At 49.2% G+C, this 26,264-nt stretch overlaps 1 protein-coding gene across 2 annotated transcripts in view; it reads left to right on the forward strand.

The window, feature by feature from the left end:
* Positions 1–571: 571 nt before the first annotated feature.
* ARMC1 (armadillo repeat containing 1) overlaps positions 572–26,264 on the forward strand; it is a 103,381-nt gene continuing 77,688 nt past the window's right edge. The window contains exons 1-2 of one of the 2 annotated variants that reach the window (XM_075353232.1): positions 572–639; positions 14,481–14,679. In XM_075353232.1, coding sequence (XP_075209347.1) covers positions 14,518–14,679 — 162 coding nt within the window. In that variant the 5' untranslated portion in view covers positions 572–639; positions 14,481–14,517. Of the gene's footprint in view, positions 640–9,334; positions 9,404–14,480; positions 14,680–26,264 lie in introns of those variants that run through there. The other variant, XM_075353231.1, reaches the window with a different exon arrangement.

The raw sequence follows: 26,264 nt of genomic DNA on the forward strand, positions 1-26,264 counted from the left end.
TGCACTACTTTTAACAATATCTGCATCCTTAGGATGTGGAGACTGTTAACGAATGAAGGCATTATAATATGGAGGCACAATGGGACCATTATATGTAAACTTTATTCTACATGATTCTTACATGAAAGAGGCAAGGAGGGACATTATTATTACAAAACACAGGGGATTGTTATAATTATAAGGAGATACGGGACGGACATTATTATCAAAGGAATCATGGGTGTCTGTATTATAGAGAGGTTCAAGGTCATTATTATAAGGAGGAACAGGTGAGAAATAATAATTATTTTATGCGTCTTTATAATTAAGGAGGCAGAGGGGACAGTATTTTAATGAGGAGGCACAGAGGACTGCATTTCTATGAGGAGGCACAGAAGAGGGCACTATTCCTGTGTAGGGGCACAGAGAGGGCACTGATATTGTGCAGGGCACAGAAAGGGCATTATTACTGTCTTAGACCTTTATTGTAGTAATATATGCTTATTATAGAGGTGGGGGAATGTGAGGAGGGTCCTGAAAAAGCAGAAAGCCAAAGATGACTCTGTGTATCATTTTGTAGGAACGAGTGATGGATGGAAGAAGTACTCATGGCGGTCTGGGCCAAATGGAAAGAAAAGGGAAAGTGAATAACAGTAATCAGTGAGTACATCCTCGGATTTATCTGTGAGTAGAAATAGTATAAATATACATGGTCTGCAGTGAATTGGTGTAGAACTGATATTATCAGTATATGGTCACCGTATGGTGGTAATATTAGTCTTAGTACAATAAGATTGGTCAATGATCTGTATGTTGATATTATCACCACTGTATATGCTGGTAATAAGTGTTTACGGTCTGGCAGTATTTTTTAGTTTCATATTGATTCTGATATTGGTCATAGTACAGTTGTGTTTGTTAATGATCAGCATGGTGGCATTATTCTGTCACTATGTGGTGGTATTATGTGGTCATACCATGGCGTTATTATTTAACCCAAAATTGTGGTAATATTGGAAATATTGGTCTTGCAGTAAATATTGTTTTCCCCCAACATCAGTCAAGGTCATATTTGTAATAGAGACCCCGAACTGGGAACTGGGTGTGTGGGGCGGCAGCATGGCTTTGTGTAATTTCAATTCCAGGGCTAAATTTCAGTACTAGTCCAGCCCTATGTGATTCACTTTAGACTATATTGCGGGGTCTATATTTGCGTTCTCTACTGCACATGTTGTCTCCAGTGATAGAGAATGCCGCCAAAGAGTTCATTTTTGGGAGTGATTTACTAAACTACACCTATTTTGTGGCTTGTCCTGGTAAAGTGAGAACTGTTGGCGTTTATGAACATACCTTATGGCACGTCTTAGGCTGCTTTCACAATCCTCCGCTATGGAGAATAGCGCAGTCCGTTAACGCACTGCGCCATTCTCCATAGACTTGTATTGACGACGCACTGTAAGGCAAGTGTCTGCGTTGCATCCGCTGGACGACGCTAAGTCGTTATTTTGACGCACCGTCGGGCGGAGGGAACGCTACATGTAGCGTTTTTTGGGTCGTTAAAATAACGCACCTTGATGGATTCCATTAGAATCCACCAAGGTGTCTAATGATTGTCTATGGTGGCGGATTCCGCCGCAATGAGCTAAGCAGCAGAATCCGCGGCTGGATTCTGTCACGTTCTACTGAGCATGCTCAGAATGTCCAGCAGAACGATCTAAAATCACTCCTGGTCTCTTTATCTCTCTCTGTCGGTCGGTTTCTCCCTCTCACCCCCTCTCTCATACTCCCCGACCACTGGCGCGGCGCTGCACGGCTGTCATACTGCTCTGGCAGCTTCTCGTCTTTTGAAAATGCCGGCTGCTCATTATTCCATCTAGTATTCCCTGCTTCCCACACCCACCGGCGCCTATGATTGGTTGCAGTCAGACCCGCCCCCACGCTGTCTCACTGCAACCAATTACAGCCGTCGGTGGGCGGGTCTATGTAGTGCGGTACAATAAATAAATAATTTTAAAAAAACGGCGTGCGGCCCCCCCCACTTTTGATACCAGCCAAGATAAAGCCACACGGCTGAAGTCTGGTATTCTCAGGATGGGGAGGCCCATGTTATGGGGAGCCCCCCAGTCTAAAAATATCAGCCAGCAGCCGCCCAGAATTGCAGCATCCATTAGATGCGACAGTTCTGGGACTCTACCCGGCTCATCCCGAATTGCCCTGGTGCGGTGGCAATCTGGGTAATAAGGAGTTAATGGCAGCAGCCCATAGCTGCCACTAAGTCCTAGGTTGATCAAGACAGGCGTCTATGAGACAACCCCCCACGATTAACCTGTAAGTGAAAGTAAATAAACACAAACACCTGAAAAAATCCTTTATTTGGAATAAAAGACAAAAAAAATACCCTCTTTCACCACTTTATTTATATCCCCAAATACCCCTCCAGGTCAGGCGTAATCTACACAATGTCCCACGATGCATCTAGCTCTGCTACATGAAGCTAACAGGAGTGGCAGTAGTGTCGCGGGCGGGGAGGAGGGTGTCAGCACACTACGCTCGCCCCCTTCTGCTCGGGTCCGGCGGCCGCTGCTCAGTGGTGGCTCGAGCCGTAGGCCGGATCCCGGGGGTTTTCTCGAGCGGCACTCCTCGCCCGTGAGTGAAAGGGGTTTGTTGGGTGCGGGGATGGTTATAGTTCGTGACGCCACCCACGGTTGTGGTGATTTCACCACCGCTGCTCAATGCGGGGGTCCCGGGGATGGTGATGCGGAGCAGCCAGGTGTTGTGTTGCCCCTCCGTGGGCAGGGGTTGGTGATCCCGGGGCCCGGTGATGGTTTGTGAGGTGCGGGGCCTGGTGGGCGCAGGGACGCGGGGCAGCGCTGTGCCTTGCGGCACTGTGGTACTCACTCAGCCTGAGACACGGACACAGTTTGTACGGTAAACCAAACGGCTGGTAGGACGGTCCCACAGACGGCTGCACCTGCACTCCCGGTAGGTGACGGTGATGTCCCTCTTCCTTGCACCTATGGTTGACTTGTGGTAGCGGTGGATTCCCTCCGGTTACCCGCTCCCCGACTACAATCTGGGCCGGAGGAGCTCTACACTTTGCCCGCAGGCGCTGGCCCTGAGAAACTGGTGCCTTGGCGGTGGCGGTGTCTCTCTGCTTCAGGTTGAGCTGTTGCCTTCAATCGGGTCTTGGTTGTTGGGGGATCTACGTCCCCTTCACTGACGGATTCGGCAAATTTGGCGACTCCTAGCCTTGCCGGGGTCCGAGAGGCCCCTGCCCTGGTGCTGACTGTCCTTCGGAACACTGCTCCAGACCACCGGGCACACAGCCAACGGGGTCCTTCCAGGAACTTCCAAACGGTCCCCCTCCAGACAGTCACCGCCGTCGTTGACCTTGCTGTTCTGGCCCTACACAAAGCTGGACCCTTCAGGCTTTCCTTCCTTCTTGTCACCTCTCTTGCTTCTCTCCTTTACCACTTTTCCACTTTCACTACTTGTTTACTCTTGCCCTCCCCGGGCTACTCTGCCTGGTACTTCCCGCCTCCAGAGCTGTGATCTCCTTGGTGGGCGGAGCCAACCGCCTGGCCCACCCCCTGGTGTGAATCATCAGCCTCTGGAGGAAGGCAACAAGGATTTGTAGTTTAGCTGTGATGTGCCTACCTGGAGTGTGGGGTGTGGTGGTGTGTGACCTGTGTCCCCTGGCTTGCCCAGGGCGACACAGTAGAACATGACCGCTCTCTGTTAGCTTCACGCAGCAACTGAAGTGAGCCACGCGATCAGCTGTGCCCTCATTCAGGTTACCCGCGGCCGCCGCTCTCAGGTGGAGGTTTTCAGCTGTGGCCGCGGGTCACCTGAGTGACGGCACCACTGATCGCGCGGCTCACTGCAGTCACTCAGGGGGTTTGCGGTCACCTCTCTCTCTCTCCTCCCAACCGCAAATCTCCTTTCCCGGTGAAACATTAAAAAAAAACAAGAAAAAACAAAAAAAAACAACGCAAAACGTTCTTTCACAGGAATCCGTTACCTTTATTAGAACACTATTTGCAACACATCCGTCACATGCGTCACACAACACACTGTGACAGATGCCTCATAATGCAAGTGTGAAAACAGCCTTAGGCTAGGTTCACATTTCCGTTGTTTTGCATCAGTCACAATCCTCTGATAAACAACGCAATCCGTTTGGCGGATTCTGTTGTTTCCTATAGACTTTTATGAGCGGTGGATTGTGACTGATGCTCTTGCGTTGCTTCCTCCGCCCGACTGATCAGTCGTAGAATGACTGACTGTCGGGCAGCAGGAATGCAGAGTGTAACGTTTTTTGAGCAGCGAATTCTTATGATTTCACTGCGCATGCTCTCTTGGCGGCTGAACAATCAGCTGATCGCCCGGCAGCCGCCTTCTGTGAGCGATCAGCTGATCACCCGGCTGCTGTGAGCGATCAGCTGATCAACCGGCGGCCGGCTAATGAGAGCGATCAGCTGATCACTCTCATTAGCCGGCCGCCGTTAGATCATCTGTTTGCTCTCAAAAGCCGGCGGCCGGCTATTGTGAACGATCAGCTCATCGTTCTCTCTTTCACGTTTTACAACGGAGTCCGACAATGAATTCTTATTCTTGTCATCCATTGTACAACGCATCAGTCACAAGTGTCAAGCAACGCATGTGACTGATGCAAAACAACGGAAATGTGAACCTAACCTTACAAAGGACTGTTGCCCCTGTTCTAATATCTTGTAGTTGTGCGTCACTTTTATCTCAACTCCTTTTCATGAATATATTTATAGATCAATATAACTGGGATCATATAAAAGTATGGGCCGATGAGCCCACACAGGCTGTTCTGTAGACAGAAAAGTAAAAAGGTCAGTACAGTGGCCATATTTCAGTGTAAACCAACACTGCCCCCTACAGGGGTAATTCTGGAAAGCAACGCAAGTGAACAAAAAAAGTTAGCGCATATGCCCTGCCACTTGTTAGAGGATCAGACTCAAAAATTTGTGTGCAGAATGTATCCCACGAGAGGATGGCACAACCCGCCAGGATTAAGTCCTGATGAAAGCAAACAAAAACTTGCCCCCATGAATCTTGCTGGGGACAGTAATGGGACATAAACATGGAGGTTACAGAAGATCACAAAAAACGTGACCATTACAGAAACTTGGTCTCAAGCTTAGCATTGTGTCCGGCCAGACTCATCGCAATGCCACTGGACAGCTGTGGACACGTGAAGGCTTAGGGTGTCCTTCTGGTTTCACGACATCTTGTGTGACGCCCTGGCAAAACCAGGTAGTCACAGTTAGGCCCCTGCATAACACCGTCCCTCATTAGGAAACACACAGCCAACCAGAAAACCCTAATCACCCCCCCTTAGGGAAAGATAGACACACCAGTGGGCGTGACCAGGCGGTTGGGACATGCCCACCCAGGGGTCCAGAGAGCCCAGGGTGGGAAAACAAGTCTGTTAAGTCTGTAGTTCAGTTTGGAGAGGAGTGTGGCACACCCCGAAACTTGGCGTCACAAACAGGATACGGCCCAGCCCGTACATCTACGTCCCCCCATTTATTCGGCGTGTCCGCGAGACCCCCAGGTCCGGAGACCCTCGAGCCACCACCCCTGAAGGCCCGGATCCGAGCAGCGCCGGCTGCTGGCACGGGGGCGGCACACTTGCAGTAGCAGGCATCTGCCCGGAGTCAAAAAGAGATGTGCTCCAAATGGCTACTAGAAGGAATCAACATGGCAGACCACCCAGAAATAGCACATTAGCTATAACAGGTATACACCAAGCATGTACAAGAGCACCTAGATTATTACTATAATAATAGACTAGACTGCAACATACAAGAAAAAAATACTGAAGTGCCACATTACTGAGAAGTACTGTATATCCCAAACATGATAAGTATGACAATCTAGGGCAATCCTGAGCAAAGTTCAGGCCACATCCGGTCCTCTGGCTTTTCCGGTCCGGCCTGAGGATCGAATCAGCCAAAGGGATGAAAACAGTGGCTTGTGGGCCGCACCGTGCCTTCCGCTGCCCGTTGCCACACAATATCATCGCTTTCTGCATCTTAGGGATGCAGGTAGCGGTGAATACTTTAGTGGAGGTTGCAGCCAACAGCTCCGTCTTCCACCAATCACCATGTGCTACTGAAACAGCAAATGTGATGATGTCACTTCATAGCTTCTGCGGTGTGGAGTCAGTATATCAGAGCAGAATGCAGCGCCCGGGGAATGGGAATGAGGTGAATACATGTTAATTTTTTCGCTTTGTGTGTGAGACTAAATTTAGGGAGGCTATGTGGGGGCCCATGCTGTATATAGGAGGGCTATGTGGGGGCTCATACTGTATATAGGAGGGCTATGTGGGGGCTCATACTGTATATAGGAGGGCTATGTGGGGGCTCATACTATATATAGAAGGACTATGTGGTGGCTCATAGTGGCTATAGGGAGGCTATGTGGGGGCCCATGCTGTATATAGGAGGGCTATGTGGGGGCTCATACTGTATATAGGAGGGCTATGTGGGGGCTCATACTGTATATAGAAGGACTATGTGGTGGCTCATAGTGGCTATAGGGAGGCTATGTGGGTCTCATATCGTATATAGGAGGGCTATGTGGGGGCTCATACCGTATATAGGAGGGCTATGTGGGGGCTCATAGTGGCTACAGGGAGGTTATGTGGGGGCTCATTCTGAATATAGGGAGTTAAAAAGATTTATTTCAGCTCACTATTATTCAATGGAGGGAAGCTATTTCAAGGAGGTGCAAAAAATGCAGCGTGCGCACAAGGCCCTAGTGTTCTATGCTACATGATAGTAATGTATCCATAAAAACGGACGTCAATAGGATGGTCCGTGTGCCGTCTGTGTGGCGTTCATTTTTTTCTCGCACCCATTGACTTGTATTGGCGCGTCACGGATAATTTCGGCAGGAAATTACAGCATGTTGCGACTTTTCTCTCATACAGAATCTGGATGAGAAAAAAGCTGACCAACTGCTCTGCCTCATTGACTAAAGCGGGCTTTACACGCTGCGACATCGCTAATGCGAAGTCGTTGGGGTCACGGAATTCGTGACGCACATCCGGCCGCATTAGCGATGCCGTTGCGTGTGACACCGTTAAGCGATTTTGCATCGTTGCAAAAACGTGCAAAATCGCTAATCGGCGACACGGGGGTCCATTCTCAAATCTCGTTACTGCAGCAGTAACGAGGTTGTTCCTCGTTCCTGCGGCAGCACACATCGCTGCGTGTGACGCCGCAGGAACGAGGAGGCTCCCCTTACCTGCCTCCCGGCCTCTATGCGGAAGGAAGGAGGTGGGCGGGATGTTACGTCCCGCTCATCTCCGCCCCTCCGCTGCTATTGGGCGGCGGTTCAGTGACGTCGCTGTGACGCCGCACGGACCGCCCCCTTAGAAAGGAGGCGGTTCGCCGGTCACAGCGACGTCGCCGGACAGGTAAGTATGTGTGACGGCTGTGGGCGATGTTGTGCGGCACGGGCAGCGATATGCCCATGTCGCGCAACAGATGGGGGCGGCTACCCACACTAGCGATATCGGGACCGATATCGCAGTGTGTAAAGTAGCCTTAACATTGGTCCCAGTGCAATGAGAGATTTTCTCGCATTGCACTCGTCCGATTCATACACTCGTGTGAGTGTACCCTATCAGTCAGTGTTCCCAGAGTGAGACCCCTACTAATCTGATACTAATTTATCCCAATAAAGGAACTATGATCCCAGAATAACCTTTAATTACCGTATATTTTAATGCAGCTCTTAATGAAGTGCTGTGACCCATTAGGTTGTCAGATATGTTCGGAAACTTGGAAAATGATGCACCATGGCGGTATGACATCCAATGTGCTGAATGTACGGAATTATCGGATGTATGTTTAAGCACTAAGTTTGGGGTCCAGGCAGACATCAGAGACCAGGACAATGGTGGTGACACTCCACTTGATCTGGATGACATTACGGGAACACTTCAGACAATCAGAGGTCACTAATGGGCTGCAGCGCTCACACTACATCATACTTGGATGTCCATCATCTAAGGAATGTGTGAGTGAAGTAGACCATTAGTGATGATGATTGTCTGCAGCGCTCATGAAGCATATCAATGTCATGCGAGCATTACTGGTCACTGACATGGCTGGAATGGTGTCGGTGTGGGAGATGATTATAAAGGGTTTTATTTTACAATGTCAACATTTATGAATAATAATAATAATAATTTTTATTTCTATAGCGCCAACATATTCCGCAGCGCTTTACAATTAAGAGGGGACATGTACAGACAATATGAGACAATACAAAATAACAAAATTAATATACCAGGAGGAGTGAGGGCCCTGCTCGTAAGCTTACAGTCTATGAGGAAATAGGGGAGGCACAAAAGGTGAATGGGGGGAGAAAAGCTTGTCATATTTGGTTCAGCCATCGATTTAATAGGGGATTCAAAAGCAGCTGCATGAACCCGTCGGTGAGAATTTATACAGGTACAGGGGACGAGAACTGGAAGTAAATTTTTTGAAGGGCAGAAAGGGACTAGATTAGATCAGGGCAGTGAGGTGATAGGCTAGTCTAAAGAAATGCGTTTTTAGGGCCCGCTCAAAGGTGTGGATGTTGGGAATTAATCGGATTTCTCTTGGTAGTGTGTTCCAGAGCATGCAGCAGCTCGTGAGAAATCTTGAAGACGGGAGTGGGAGGTTCGAATTGTTGAGGATGTCAGTCATGAAGGGCTTGTCCATGTAATGATCACCTTCTGTAAAGGACAGCTTATGGGAAAACGTAATTTTAAAGGGCGCAACCCCTATAAATTCGGATATTAGTGAGGGCTCCCAGGAAAAAAGATTCCGAAACCTCACCAGGAGATTCTTATGGTGGGTTCCCCTATAACGATAGCGTCCTGCGGGGTCCGTGTTACTGACTGGCCCCATCACCTCCGTCCTCCACAACACAATCTGATGGAGTTTGCTGGATGGTCTCACATACATAGCTGTTCATAAAAATCCTGCATTTTGAGCATCTCATCATAACCAAACATAAGCACGTGTTACTTTGAAGCCTTTAATGCTTATTATATCCAATGTAATAAAAATCGCCAGGAAAAGCTTACAAATAGCGCCATGATAAAAGGAGCAAAGTTATGGATTTTCCCGGCAGCAGTGTTGTAGGTCACGGTAATGTCGCCTGCTGCCCTGTCCTGAGCAGTCTATCCTCCTGCCATCATTGTGAAGCCGCCCACATTAAACATGGCGGATGGTGACAGCGCTGTCTATGTGCCGGCCAATCACAGGCAACGTTTAGAACGAGGCTGGCGATTGGAGCGTTGGATGGGGCTTTGCTAATAGCCAATTACAGAGTCACGTTGCGGAAGGTGATCCCAGGCCGCGGCTGGAGAGGCCCGGACCTGTAGTCGGTGAGTGTTTGTGGCGTCCGGTGTTCGTGCTTGCGGGGAGGTTGTAATAAACATGTCGTGCGGGGCGGTCAGGGTCACGTACGGCTCGGTACCGGGCTGCGTGCTGCTGTGTGACCGGTGACGTCACATTCCTGGCCATGTAGTGTGCAAGGATGGCCCCTGGGAGGTCACCGGTCACTGCCACGGCCAAGCCGATATGTACCTGACGTTTATTCATGCAGGTGTCAATCAGTGAGCGGAGGAGTCTCCCGGCAGCGTGTGCAGGATCCAGACTGCCACCATTACCGCCATTGTCAGCCTCACTATACCCACAGAGCAGGTACAGGGGTCTACACAGGAAATAGATATGACATCCCATAAACACCGCCATATACAGGGCCGAGGCGTCATACCCATATACACTGGATATAGGTGCCATACCAATATATACCGTATTATACAGGACATAGGCCCATACCAATATACACCGCCATATACAGGACATAGGTGCCATACCAATATACACCGCTATATACAGGGCCGAGGCATCATACCAATATACACTGGCTATAGGTGCCATACCAATATATACCGCATTATACAGGACATAGGCCCATACCAATATACACCGCCATATACAGGACATAGGTGCCATACCAATATACACCGCCATATACAGGGCCGAGGCGTCATACCAATATACACTGGATATAGGTGCCATACCAATATATACCGCATTATACAGGACATAGGCCCATACCAATATACACCGCCATATACAGGACATAGGTGCCATACCAATATACACCGCTACATACAGGGCCGAGGCGTCATACCAATATACACTGGATATAGGTGCCATACAAATATATACCGCATTATACAGGACATAGGCCCATACCAATATACACCGCCATATACAGGACATAGGCTCCATACCAATATAGACCACCATATACAGGACGTAGGCACCATACCAGTATACACCACCATATACAGGGCACAGGCGCCGTACCAGTATACACTGCCACATACAGGGCACAGGCGCCGTACCAGTAACACTGCCACATACAGGGCACAGGCGCCGTACCAGTATACACTGCCACATACAGGGCACAGGCGCCGTACCAGTATACACTGCCACATACAGGGCACAAAAAAAGACAGTTTGCACTCTGATAATGCTAAAGTATGGAAACCATGAATGTGTGAACATGGACCTGCATTACCGCTAAGGAAAATCTAAGAAAAATGAGATATTTAGCATATAGAAATGGCCATTTGTATATCTGCCCAGTTGCCCCTTCACGGCATATCTCGTAACTGGGTACCTTAGATTTTCCTTAGCGGTAATGCAGGTCCATGTTCACACATTCATGGTTTCCATACTTTAGCATTATCAGAGCGCAAACTGTCTTTTTTTGTATTTTACGTCATGTTCAGTTATGCGCCTGTTCACACGTCAGGTCGATGAGGCTGAGTGCAGGCAGTCTTTTTTGTCTACATACAGGGCACAGGCGCCTTACCGGTATACACTGCCACATACAGGGCACAAAAAAAGACAGTTTGTGCTCTGATAATGCTAAAGTATGGAAACCATGAATGTGTGAACATGGACCTGCATTACCGCTAAGGAAAATCTAAGAAAAATGAGATATTTAGCATATAGAAATGGCCATTTGTATATCTGCCCAGTTGCCCCTTCACGGCATATCTCGTAACTGGGTACCTTAGATTTTCCTTAGCGGTAATGCAGGTCCATGTTCACACATTCATGGTTTCCATACTTTAGCATTATCAGAGCGCAAACTGTCTTTTTTTGTATTTTACGTCATGTTCAGTTATGCGCCTGTTCACACGTCAGGTCGATGAGGCTGAGTGCAGGCAGTCTTTTTTGTCTACATACAGGGCACAGGCGCCGTACCGGTATACACTGCCACATACAGGGCACAGGCGCCATACCGGTATACACTGCCACATACAGGGCACAGGCGCCATACCGGTATACACTGCCACATACAGGGCTCAGGTGCCATACCGGTATACATTGCCACATACAGGGCACAGGTGCCATACCGGTATACACTGCCACATACAGGGCACAGGCGCCATACCGGTATACACTGCCACATACAGGGCACAGGCGCCATACCGGTATACACTGCCACATACAGGGCACAGGCGCCATACCGGTATACACTGCCACATACAGGGCACAGGTGCCATACTGGTATATACTGCCACATACAAGGCACAGGCGCCATACCGGTATACACTGCCACATACAGGGCACAGGCGCCGTACCGGTATACACTGCCACATACAGGGCACTGGCGCCATACCGGTATACACTGCCACATACAGGGCACAGGTGCCATACTGGTATATACTGCCACATACAAGGCACAGGCGCCGTACCGGTATACACTGCCACATACAGGGCACAGGCGCCGTACCGGTATACACTGCCACATACAGGGCACAGGCGCCGTACCGGTATACACTGCCACATACAGGACACAGGCGCCATACTGGTATATACTGCCACATACAAGGCACAGGCGCCATACCGGTATACACTGCCACATACAGGGCACAGGCGCCGTACCGGTATACACTGCCACATACAGGGCACTGGCGCCATACCGGTATACACTGCCACATACAGGGCACAGGTGCCATACTGGTATATACTGCCACATACAAGGCACAGGCGCCGTACCGGTATACACTGCCACATACAGGGCACAGGCGCCGTACCGGTATACACTGCCACATACAGGGCACAGGCGCCGTACCGGTATACACTGCCACATACAGGGCACAGGCGCCGTACCGGTATACACTGCCACATACAGGACACAGGTGCCATACTGGTATATACTGCCACATACAAGGCACAGGCGCCATACCGGTATACACTGCCACATACAGGGCACAGGCGCCGTACCAGTATACACTGCCACATACAGGGCACAGGCGCCGTACCAGTATACACTGCCACAAACAGGGCACAGGCGCCATACCGGTATACACTGCCACATACAGGGCACAGGCGCCGTACCGGTATACACTGCCACATACAGGGCACAGGCGCCGTACCAGTATACACTGCCACATACAGGGCACAAAAAAAGACAGTTTGTGCTCTGATAATGCTAAAGTATGGAAACCATGAATGTGTGAACATGGACCTGCATTACCGCTAAGGAAAATCTAAGAAAAATGAGATATTTAGCATATAGAAATGGCCATTTGTATATCTGCCCAGTTGCCCCTTCACGGCATATCTCGTAACTGGGTACCTTAGATTTTCCTTAGCGGTAATGCAGGTCCATGTTCACACATTCATGGTTTCCATACTTTAGCATTATCAGAGCGCAAACTGTCTTTTTTTGTATTTTACGTCATGTTCAGTTATGCGCCTGTTCACACGTCAGGTCGATGAGGCTGAGTGCAGGCAGTCTTTTTTGTCTACATACAGGGCACAGGCGCCGTACCGGTATACACTGCCACATACAGGGCACAGGCGCCATACCGGTATACACTGCCACATACAGGGCACAGGCGCCGTACCAGTATGCACTGCCACATACAGGGCACAGGCGCCGTACCAGTATGCACTGCCACATACAGGGCACAGGCGCCATACCGGTATACACTGCCACATACAGGGCACAGGCGCCATACCGGTATACACTGCCACATACAGGGCACAGGCGCCATACCGGTATACACTGCCACATATAGGGCACAGGTGCCATACTGGTATACACTGCCACATACAGGGCACAGGCGCCGTACCGGTATACACTGCCACATACAGGGCACAGGCGCCGTACCAGTATTTACTGCCACATACAGGGCACAGGCGCCGTACCAGTATACACTGCCACATACAGGGCACAGGCGCCGTACCGGTATACACTGCCACATACAGGGCACAGGCGCCGTACCGGTATACACTGCCACATACAGGGCACAGTCGCCGTACCGGTATACACTGCCACATACAGGGCACAGGCGCCATACCGGTATACACTGCCACATACAGGGCTCAGGTGCCATACCGGTATACACTGCCACATACAGGGCTCAGGCGCCATACCGGTATACACTGCCACATACAGGGCACAGGTGCCATACTGGTATACACTGCCACATACAGGGCACAGGTGCCATACCGGTATACACTGCCACATACAGGGCACAGGCGCCATACTGCTATACACTGCCACATACAGGGCACAGGCGCGGTGCCGGTATACACTGCCACATACAGGGCACAGGCGCCGTACCGGTATACACTGCCACATACAGGGCACAGGCGCCGTACCGGTATACACTGACACATACAGGGCACAGGCGCCATACCGGTATACACTGCCACATACAGGGCACAGGCGCTGTACCAGCATGCACCAGGTCCATAAATCTATACGCACCAGCGGGATATAGACTAACACCCACTAATGGCAGCACATACTACAGCAAAACGGTGAGGAGCTCAGTAATCCACTACTGGATAACCCCGTTCTTGCTTATTCCAGCGTACACCAACTACTGTTCCCAGACCAACGCCATTCCTCTCAAAGGGAAAAAATCCAGAACTTCTAAAATTAAACTTTTATTAATTCCAAGTTAAAAAGTCATAAAAAGGGAAATAGCGGTTTTAACGATTTATGCATTTTAAGGGGAACTGCTTCTTACTTATAAAAGGTTATGTGAGTAAGACAGCCTCGAAAAGCGTAAACCAATAATACCGCTATTTGCTATGTCCCTTTTTGTGACTGTTTAACTTGGCCATCAATGTATGATTTGGGGTTGCCCTTTCAAAATGTTTATGCAAGAAATTGAGTCTGCCTTTTTTATTTCAGTCAATTGAAATCTAATGGTATTGTGATTTATTTATTTTGTATATAATTACATCCATGGGGGTCTCCATTGCTCTAAAATCTCACTGTATCAGAGTATTCGCACCGATTGTTTTTAACCAATTGCATGACATAGATTATTTTTTGCAAAGCAGTTTCCATTGTCAAGGGCGAATTACCTGAGAATTGTAATTAGACTTATTTTTTTTGTATTTCTTGTTTAGTTATTCTGTGCGTATGGCATAAAGACATCTTCTGAAAATGAGCGGGGAGCCTGATGCATTAGCGGTTGTCAATCAACTGCGAGACTTGGCTTCAGACCCGCTAAACCGCCGAGCCATTGTACAAGATCAAGGCTGCCTGCCGGGCCTCATCCTGTTCCTTGACCATCCCAGTCCTCCAGTTGTTTACTCCGCTCTTCTGGTAAGTGCTAAATCGATTAATTAGGACCGGCCTCTGTACGACTGTCTTGATGCAGTGTCCACTAAACTGAGATACGCCAAATTCATTAAGGAACGTTAAGCAATTCGGACCATCTTTTAGCTGCCGTACGCCATCACAATAAGGCTAGTTTCGCACATCCAGCTTTTCGCCGGTTTGCCGGATTCAGCGCACGCCAGTACAGTGTATACAGTACAGTGGCAGCGCGACAAGCGCCGGTCACATGCTGTCATGGGACTGGAGCATGTGACCTGGGAGTTGCGGCGCTGCCATTGTAATGTATACACTGTACTGGCGTGCGCTGAATCCGTCAAAACGGTGAAAAGCCGGATGTGTGTATCAGTTCCATCACAATGATATTGAGTCCCTTAGACTGGATCGTGTTGGGCAGGGCTGTCACCTCTTAGATATACATTTAGATTTTGTATATATAATGGTGAAGCCACATAGGTCATCACTTCATAAGTAAAGTATATTAATATTGTGCCTGTATGTAGGCCGTGGTCTGGGCAGTTAACGCTTTCAGTAAAATCTCTTTTGTCCACCATTTGTTTCCTACATTGTTTCAGGGACTGTCTACAAAGTCCCATTTGTGGCATGTGCTATTTCTGCATTTTAAGCTACTGGATATAAACAATGCCTGCATACAATGACTATATATAATTTAAGGGGTTGTGCACTACTTGGACAGCCCCTTCTCAATCACTGTTTACCCCTTATAAAATATTAAAGAGAACCTGTCAGCATGATTTAGCACTATAAAGTAAAGCCATGGCCATAATGGCGCTGTGATGCTGATTGAATGGATACCTGCAGTGAAGGAATCTGATTTGTGGTTGTTGAATAATCTTCCTGTAAAGTTTTCATCTGATGATGTCTCTGTATTGGTGTGCATTGGGCAGGATTTGGGGGTAGTGTCCTCCTCTTCTTTCTTTGTCGCTCCTTATTGGGAGACCCAGACAATTGGGTGTATAGCTATGCCTCCGGAGGCCACACAAAGTATTACACTAAAAGTGTAAAGCCCCTCCCCTTCAGCCTATACACCCCCCGTGCTGCCACGGGCTCATCAGTTTTTATGCTTTGTGCGAAGGAGGTCAGACATGCACGCATAGCTCCACAGCTTAGTCAGCAGCAGCTGCTGACTATGTCGGATGGAAGAAAAGAGGGCCCATAACAGGGCCCCCAGCATGCTCCCTTCTCACCCCACTCTTGTCGGCGGTGTTGTTAAGGTTGAGGTATCCATTGCGGGTACGGAGGCTGGAGCCCACATGCTGCTTTCCTTCCCCATCCCTCAATTAGGGCTCTGGGTGAAGTGGGATCCTTTCGGTCTCCAGGTACAGGAGACCGTGCTCCATCCACAGCTCCTGAGGACCATGCTGGATAGGAGCCGAGTATCGTTCAGGGACATGGCCCTGCTACTTTGAGGTACTCTGTGTCCCCGTGGGGACCGCGCACAGCAACACTCCAGCATTGCTGGGTGTGCTAGTGCACCGGGGACAGCAGCGCTGACTGCGTTTGTGCCATTACACACTTCAGCGTCGCTGAGTGTGTTCGTGTAGGGGGACTGCTGCGCTGACCGCCGCTGCCATGGTTATCACTGCGGCGCGGCTGGGACTGTTAGTGCGCCGGGGACTTCCGCGCCGACCGCGCTTATACGGCGGCCGCGCTTATAACTCGAGTCCCCGGCTTTTGCGGCCTAGTCTCGTTTTCTTCCCGCCCCCAGCCCTGCCAATCAGGGGAAGGGCGGGACGCTGTACAGGACGGCAGCACTGAGGGCTGGAGCATGCTTTGCATACTCCACCCCCCTCACTCTGCACAGTGGGGCACCAGTTCCCGCACTTTTCTGGGTCACGCCCACGGCTCCCTCCTCTCCTCAGGACGCCGGCAGCCATTCCTCTCAGCTCTGCTAACGCTGGAGAGGAGAGACAAGCTCAGGGAGGATTTCTGGTGCCCACACAACCGCTTTGCGCAGGCGGTAAGCAGCACCTGTGGTGCTGGCCCCACTAGTGCAGAAGTGTACTTATAGATTATATGATTATAGACTATACTTTACACTGTATGGTGCACTGTTGATTTTTGTCTATATACCCTCCTGTATTGCTCAGAGGAGACAACAGCATGTCGTCCACAAATAGCAAGGGTGCCAAAGCACAGACTTACTATGCTGCCTGTGCAGCATGTACGGCTATACTGCCGGCAGGTTCCACTGACCCTCATTGTGTGCAATGCTCGGCCCCTGTGGCACTTTCTCAGCCGGAGCCTCTGCTAAGGGTGGCCCAGGGAGAACCACCTGTTAACACATGGTCCCCTGAGGAAGTCATCACGAAATACGTATTGGGACTTTTTTCCCCTTGTGTGACTGCATGTGAGTGCTATAATTGGTGGAATATCCACCGGGCTATGTGTTTGGGTAATGTGCCTATGATTATGTACTAAGTGTTATCCTGTCATTACTGTGAACTTGGAAAGGCACTTACATTGGTTTTGCTGGGAATACTTCCCTGTTCGCTGGACCATGTGTTTGTGTAATGTGCCTATTGTCATGCACTAAAGTGTTACTCTGTCATTTGCTGTGAACCTGTTTATGATATAGGCACGTACACTGGCCCTGCTGGGAATATATCCCTGTCCATTGGACTAGATGCCTGGGCAGTGTGCCTATGTTCATATACTTAAGTGTTACTCTATCACTCACTGTGAACCTGTTTATTGCAATGGCATTTACACTGACCTTGCTGGGAACATATCCCTGTTCACCGGATGATGTGTGTGAGTAACATGCCTATTGTCATCTATTAAAGTGTTATTCTGTCACTGACTGTGAATTTATCTTTTGTATAGGCACTTACACTGGCTCTGCTGGGAATATATTCCTGTTCATTTATTTGTAATGTGCCTAGAGTTCTTGATTAGGTGAACCTGCGTTTTGTAAAAGGCACTTACACTGGCCCTGCTGGGAGTACACCCTTTTGTGTGCACCTAATTTGATCCATGCAGCCCCACATGGGGTTCTTTATTCGCTCTTATGTGTCATTTAACCTTCTTACTTGTCACAATTTTTATATCCCATGTAATATTTATATGCTTGACCCAACCAATTAAAGTTTTTCTATGTGCAACCTACTTTGGTGTTGGTGGTTCTTGGGCCATGGGATATGATGTAATATAAGGCAAATTTAAAGACTTTTTTTCTGCTGTTTCAATATGTCCCTGAAGTTGTTGCCTTTTACCTTATATAAGTCTGCTTTAACTGTCCTGGTTGTTGCTAATCACCTGTTAACACTGTCCAGGTGACAGGGACGGAGTTTGCAGTTTTTACTGAAAGACTTTCTGAGACTATGGCTAAGATATTAGAAGCCTTGCAGTCCAGGCCGGCATCTCAAGCCAGGGGCACTGTGGAATCATTGCCCCCTGGTCCCCCTCAGTTGGAACAGCAATGTCCTCCCGGGGTGTCTCATGGATCCCAGGGTGAGGTCTCTGACACGGACCGCAGCCCCAGACCGATTAAGCGAGCTCGCTATGATATCCCCTCGACATCATCACAATGTTCAGGGTCTCAGCGAGAGGACTCTCTGTATGATGAAGCGGAGGTAGCTGATCAGGATTCTGATCCTGAAGCCGCTCTCAACCTTGATACTCATGATGGGGACGCCATAGTGAATGATCTTATTGCGTCCATCAATGAAATGTTGGATATTTCTCCCTCAGCTCCTCCAGTGGAGGAGTCAGCCTCTCAGCAGGAGAAATTCCGTTTCAGGTTTCCCAAGCGTACAAAGAGTATGTTTCTGGACCACTCTGACTTCAGAGAGGCAGTCCAGAAACACCGAGCTTGTCCAGATAAGCGTTTTTCCAAGCGCCTTAAGGATACACGTTACCCTTTCCCCCCTGACGTGGTCAAGGGCTGGACTCAGTGTCCCAAGGTGGATCCTCCAATCTCCAGACTTGCGGCTAGATCCATAGTTGCAGTGGAAGATGGAGCTTCACTCAAGGATGCCACTGACAGACAGATGGAGCTCTGGTTGAAATCCATCTATGAAGCTATCGGCGCGTCTTTTGCTCCAGCATTCGCAGCCGTATGGGCACTCCAAGCTATCTCAGCTGGTCAGGCGCAAATTGACGCACTCACACGTACGTCTGCGCCGCAGGTGGCGTCCATAACCTCTCAAACGTCGGCATTTGCGTCCTACGCTATTAATGCTGTCCTGGACTCTGCGAGCCGTACGGCGGTTGCAGCCGACAATTCGGTGGCAATACGCAGGGCCTTGTGGCTGCGGGAATGGAAGGCAGATTCGGCTTCCAAAAAGTGCTTAACTGGATTGCCATTTTCTGGCGACCGTTTGTTTGGTGAGAGATTGGATGAAATCATCAAACAATCCAAGGGAAAGGAAACATCCTTACCCCAGGCCAAACCAAAAACACCCCAACAGAGGAGGGGACAGTCGAGGTTTCGGTCCTTTCGGGGTGCGGGCAGGTCCCAATTCTCCTCGTCCAAAAGGCCGCAGAAGGATCAGAGGAACTCCGACGCATGGCGGTCTAAATCACGCCCTAAAAAGACCGCCGGAGGTGCCGCTACTAAGGCGGCTTCCTCATGACTTACGGCCTCCTCACACCGCATCCTCGGTCGGTGGCAGGCTCTCCCGCTTTTGCGACACCTGGCTGCCACAAGTAAAAGACCGTTGGGTGAGAGACATTTTGTCTCACGGTTACAGGATAGAGTTCAGCTCTCGTCCTCCGACTCGATTCTTCAGAACATCTCCGCCTCCCGAGCGAGCCAAGGCTCTTCTGCAGGCGGTGGGCATTCTGAAGGCAGAAGGAGTGGTGGTCCCGGTTCCTCTTCAGCAACAGGGTCACGGTTTCTACTCCAACCTGTTTGTGGTTCCAAAGAAGGACGGGTCCTTCCGTCCTGTTTTGGACCTAAAACTGCTCAACAAACACGTAAGGACCAGGCGGTTCCGGATGGAATCCCTCCGCTCCGTCATCGCCTCAATGTCCCAAGGAGATTTCCTAGCATCGATCGATATCAAGGATGCTTATCTCCACGTACCAATTGCTCCAGAGCATCAGCGCTTCTTGCGCTTCGCCATAGGAGACGAACACCTTCAGTTCGCGGCACTGCCGTTCGGCCTGGCGACAGCCCCAAGGGTTTTCACCAAGGTCATGGCTACAGTAGTTGCGGTCCTCCACTCTCAGGGTCACTCAGTGATACCTTACTTAGACGATCTGCTGGTCAAGGCACCCTCTCAAGAGGCATGCCAACACAGCATCAACGTTACTCTGGAGATTCTCCAGAGTTTCGGGTGGATCATCAATTTTCCAAAGTCAAATCTGACACCGGTCCAATCGCTGACATATCTTGGCATGGAGTTTCATACTCTTCCAGCGATAGTGAAGCTTCCGCTGGACAAACAGCGTTCACTACAGACAGGGGTGCAATCTCTCCTTCAAGGTCGGTCACACCCCTTGAGGCGCCTCATGCACTTCCTGGGGAAGATGGTGGCAGCAATGGAAGCAGTCCCTTTCGCGCAGTTTCACCTGCGTCCACTTCAATGGGACATCCTACGCAAGTGGGACAGGATGCCGACGTCCCTAGACAGGAACGTCTCCCTCTCTCAGGCAACCAAAGCTTCCCTTCGGTGGTGGCTTCTTCCCACCTCATTATCGAAGGGGAAATCCTTCCTACCCCCATCCTGGGCGGTGGTCACGACGGACGCGAGTCTGTCAGGGTGGGGAGCAGTTTTTCTCCACCACAGGGCTCAGGGTACGTGGACTCAGCAAGAGTCCTCACTTCAGATCAATGCTCTGGAGATCAGGGCAGTGTATCTTGCCCTAAAAGCGTTCCAGCAGTGGCTGGAAGGCAAGCAGATCCGAATTCAGTCGGACAACTCCACAGCGGTGGCTTACATCAACCACCAAGGTGGGACACGCAGTCGGCAAGCCTTCCAGGAAGTCCGGCGGATTCTGCTGTGGGTGGAAGCCACAGCATCCACCATATCCGCAGTTCACATCCCGGGCGTAGAAAACTGGGAAGCAGACTTTCTCAGTCGCCAGGGCATGGACGCAGGGGAATGGTCCCTTCACCCGGACGTGTTTCAGGAGATCTGTTGCCGCTGGGGGATGCCGGACGTCGACCTAATGGCGTCACGGCACAACAACAAGGTCCCAACATTCATGGCTCGATCTCAAGATCACAGAGCTCTGGCGGCAGACGCCTTAGTTCAGGATTGGTCGCAGTTTCGGCTTCCTTATGTGTTTCCTCCTCTGGCACTGTTGCCCAGAGTGTTACGCAAGATCAGGGCCGACTGCCGCCGCGTCATCCTCGTCGCTCCAGACTGGCCGAGGAGGTCGTGGTACCCGGATCTGTGGCATCTCACGGTCGGCGAACCGTGGCCACTGCCAGACCGACCAGATTTGCTGTCTCAAGGGCCGTTTTTCCATCTGAATTCTGCGGCCCTCAACCTGACTGTGTGGCCATTGAGTCCTGGATCCTAGCGTCTTCAGGATTATCTCAAGAGGTCATTGCCACTATGAGACAGGCTAGGAAACCAACGTCCGCCAAGATCTACCACAGGACGTGGAAAATATTCCTGTCGTGGTGCTCTGCTCAGGGATTTTCTCCCTGGCCATTTGCCTTGCACACTTTTCATCTCAATCAGGACATCTCCTTACCCTCGTTTTGTCCTCATCCAGTTCACCAATGTGAAAAGGATTTGCACTTGTTAGATCTGGTGAGAGCACTCAGACTCTACATTTCTCGTACGGCGCCCCTGCGCCGCTCGGATGCACTCTTTGTCCTTGTCGCTGGCCAGCGTAAAGGGACACAAGCTTCCAAGTCAACCCTGGCTCGGTGGATCAAGGAACCAATTCTCGAAGCTTACCGTTCCTCGGGGCTTCCGGTTCCCTCAGGGCTGAAGGCCCATTCTACCAGGGCCGTGGGAGCGTCCTGGGCCTTGAGACACCAGGCTACGGCTCAGCAGGTGTGTCAGGCAGCTACCTGGTCGAGCCTGCACACTTTCACGAAACACTATCAGGTGCATACCTATGCTTCGGCAGATGCCAGCCTAGGTAGGCGAGTCCTTCAGGCGGCAGTTGCCCACCTGTAGGACGGAGCCGTTACGGCTCTATTATGAGGTATTATTTACCCACCCAGGGACTGCTTTTGGACGTCCCAATTGTCTGGGTCTCCCAATAAGGAGCGACAAAGAAGGGAATTTTGTTTACTTACCGTAAATTCCTTTTCTTCTAGCTCCAATTGGGAGACCCAGCACCCGCCCCTGTTTTTTGTATACACATGTTGTTCATGTTAAATGGTTTCAGTTCTCCGATATTCCTTCGGATTGAATTTACTTTAAACCAGTTATAATTTTTTCCTCCTTCGGGCTTTTGCACCAAAACTGATGAGCCCGTGGCAGCACGGGGGGTGTATAGGCTGAAGGGGAGGGGCTTTACACTTTTAGTGTAATACTTTGTGTGGCCTCCGGAGGCATAGCTATACACCCAATTGTCTGGGTCTCCCAATTGGAGCTAGAAGAAAAGGAATTTACGGTAAGTAAACAAAATTCCCTTCTTTCTGCCCCTCTGCCTGATTCCTCTGTCTCTTCTACAGGTTACTGATTATTTAGTAACCTGTCTTCTTTTTGAAAGTCTGCGCTGTGGGCGGCGCATGCACAGTGTGATTCTTTGAATGGCCTGCAGGACTTCAATAAAATAGCGCTGGAGGGGGCACGTGCAGATTGAGATTTCATCTGAATGACCTCTGCATTAAGCTGAAATCTCGATGTGTGTGTATGCGGCGCCCTGGCACCAGTATATTGTAAACCATATGCAGTGTGATTCTACAGACTGTTTTCAGTAAAATGACATCGGATGTGGCGCATGCTCAGATCAAGATTTAGACTTAATGAAGAGGTCATTGAGTTGGAATCTCGACAGGCTGCCCTCAGAGTCACACTGCGCATGCGCCTCACACCGCAGTGATGGCGGCAGCATCGCAGAATTTTAAAAAGGAGGCAGGTTGCTGAATAATCAGTGACCTATTATAAGAAAATTTCTCAGAAAATGAGCCATAAGGTAAATACGCCACTATACACATATACTGGCGGCGTATATGCACCACTCGCAATAGAATGCAATCGGAAGGACACGAGTGTATGTGCAAACAAGAATCTTTATTATGTGAAAAATACACGCAAAACAGCAATATAAGATAGGATAAAAACAACTACCACTTAATCAAGGGGGGCATACAGTGTGACAATAGATGGTACAATACACATACCAGTAGCCGTGGGAGAGGTGAACAAATGATAATGTTACGGTGAAAGTATCAGCATAGACATGATAATGCAGAGTTCACACTCCCAAAATAGCCGTGGGAGAGGTGGAAAATTGGATACAGGGGGTCACAAAAAATACCAAGTACTAAGCAATTTAGACTAGAAAATAGTCGTGGACAAGAGGTATAGATTTGAATGGACCCGCTCTCATAATAGGTGTGGGAGAGGTGTAAGGCTTTTTTGTCCCAAAGCACTTCTCTTAAAAGACCCCGGGTCTATGGTGTAATAACCAAGGAGGCCCTGGGAGACATAGTGTCAAGAGGCATAAAGTGCAAGTGCATAAAGATGGTACAAAAAGTCCCAAAACCATTAGGAGGGTACACAATAGTAAAAAAAAACCCACAGAATAAAAAAGGCTACTGACTACAGATCAAGGTTATTAATGGTCACATACCCAAAAGGACAAGAGATCACCACCAACGCGCGTTTCGCGGAGGTACTATTGCTTCTTCAAGGAGGAAAGTTTTTTTAGTCTAAATTGCTTAGTACTTGATATTTTTTGTGACACCCCCCCCCCCCCCCTGTATCCAATTTTCCACCTCTCCCACGGCTATTTTGGGAGTGTGAACTCTGCATTGTCATGTTTATGCTGATACTTTCACCGTAACATTATCATTTATTCACCTCTCCCACGGCTACTGGTATGTGTATTGTACCATCTATTGTCACACTGTATGCCCCCCTTGATTAAGTGGTAGTTGTTTTTATCCTATCTTATATTGCTGTTTTGCATGTATTTTTCACATAATAAAGATTCTTGTTTGCACATACACTCGTGTCCTTCCGATTATAATCAGTGACCTGTAGAAGAAACAGAGGAGTCAGGCAGAGGGGCGGAGAAGACCACCACCTTACCCCCCAAGTCCCGTCCCAGTGCTCATCAGTGCATAGAAGACGTGATCAGATGAAAACTTCAGAGGAAGATTAGTCAACAATCACAAATCAGATTCTAGCTCTTCAGGTATCCATTTAATTAGCATCACAGTGCCATTATGGCCATGACTTTACTTTTATTGTGTTGACACCTTCTTCCACATGCTATCTGTGTCACCTACATGGAATGTGCAAGAAGGTGCTCTGGTCTGATGAAACCAAAATAGAACTTTTTGAGCTAAATGAAAAACGCTACACGCAGTGAAAAACACTGCACATTGTGCTCAAAGACCAACTCCACTGTCAAACATGGTGGCAGCATCATGCTGTGGGGAGGCTTTTCTTCAGCAGGGACAGTGAAGCTGGTCTGTTGGTGGGAAGATGGATGGAACTAAATACAGGGCAATCCTGGAGGAAAACCTGTTAGAGGATGCACAAGACGTTCACCTTCCAGCAGGACAACGACCATAAACATACTGCCAGAGCCACAATGGAATTACTCAGATCAAAGCATCTTCGTGTGTGTAAAAGTCCAGGCCTAAATGCCATTGAGAATCTGTGACAAGAGATGAAAATTGCTGTTCACAGACGCCTCCTTCCAATCTCACTAGAGCTAATTTGCAGAGAAGAATGGACAAAAATGTCAGCCTCTAGATGTGTAACAAACTGCAGCAAATGTTGGTCCTACAAAGTATCGACTCAGGGGGGCTGAATACAAATGCACATCACAATTTTCAGATTTAAAATATTTAGAAAACAATGTATCATTTCCTTTATGCTTCACAAATACTTGGGACTTAAAGTTTAAAGGGTATGAATACTTTTTCAAGGCACTGTATACAGATCAGCCATAACATCAAAGGGGATTTCTGATTTCAGAAAAGTTGTCCTCAGGTGCAGTTTTGTTGTAAAGAAAACAAACTGCTCTTTACTCGCTCTCCCCGGGTCTAGCTCCATATTCTCTAAGGGCAGTGGCCTCTTTCAGCAGCAAAATGCTTTATGATACACTGCAGAAATTGCTGCAGAACTGCTTGAGGAACATGATAAAAAGCTCTAGGTGCTGACTTGGCCTTCAACTAGCCCAGATCTCAGCCACCCATATGTGGGACATGCTGGAAAAAGAAGTCTGACCCATGGAAACCTCACAACTTACAGGTTGTATTGGGCTCCATACTACAGCACACCTTCAGAGGTTTTCTGAGGTCCATGCCTTGATGGGTCAGCCTCACAAGAAGGTCCTACACATTACAGAACAGGGTGGGTTTGTTATGGCTGATTGGCCTATACAGAATGATAAGGGGTGAGAAATGAAGTCAGTCTGTCTATAATTGCCTCAAACTTTAACTACACTGAACTGAAAAACACATTGCGGGTACGTTTCCATGGGCTGGATACACAGCATATACCGTATATACTGGCGTATAAGACGACTTTTTACCCCCTTAAAATAATGGCTACAGTGGGGGGTCGTCTTATACGCCGGATATACGGGGGGGGGGTGTGTATGTACACTGCAGCGTCCAGGGGAGGTGGGGGCAGCAGCTCTGGAGCACAGGGGAACGCTGCGGGCTGCATCCTTTGATCTCCTGCACCCGCTCATATAATATGCACAGCCGCTGTCCATCTCCAATGGTGCTGAAATCGCACGCAGTGAGGGGCTGGAGCAGCGGTGCATATTATATGAGCCTGCGTCCCAGTGTGATCGCACATGTCCCCCATGTGTTAGATTTGGCCCCCAGGCTGCTGCTCATTCTAAAATAAAAAAGCTTTAGGCTGGTTTCACACTACGTCTTTTTAACATCCGCTGAAAACGTTTTTTTAGCGGAAGTACGGATCCTGCTTTTACAGCAAATAACGTATGCAAACGCATATGTTATTTTGCAGGATCCTGCACTGGATGTTTAGGGGCGGGCATTGGAGTCATGTGATCGGGAGTGAGGGGAACTAGACTGGGAGGAGGCTTCTGACAGCTGCAGACACCGGTAACCAAGGTAAACATCGGCCTTGGATACCCGATATTTATGTTGGTTACGAGTGTCTGCAGCTGCTAGGAGCAGGGCTGCCTGCACGCGTAACCAACGTAAACATCGGGTAACTAAGATAAGTGGTTACGCGATATTTACCTTGGTTCCGAGTGTCCGCAGCTGTCAGGGGGGGGGGGGGGGGAGAGAGAGAGACACAGAGAGACACAGAGAGACACAGAGAGACACAGAGAGACACAGAGAGACACAGACTCACTCACTCTGGTTCCGGCCATGGAAAGTACTTTCTGGCCATGCTCTGTACAAAAGCAGGATCCTGTCTATCAGCACGCCAGCGTTCACCTGCGTTTGCGTGCGTTATAGTCAGGATCCAGCAATT

This window comes from Anomaloglossus baeobatrachus, chromosome 6 (assembly GCF_048569485.1).
Source record: "Anomaloglossus baeobatrachus isolate aAnoBae1 chromosome 6, aAnoBae1.hap1, whole genome shotgun sequence".
NCBI classification, from domain to species: Eukaryota; Metazoa; Chordata; class Amphibia; order Anura; family Aromobatidae; genus Anomaloglossus; species Anomaloglossus baeobatrachus.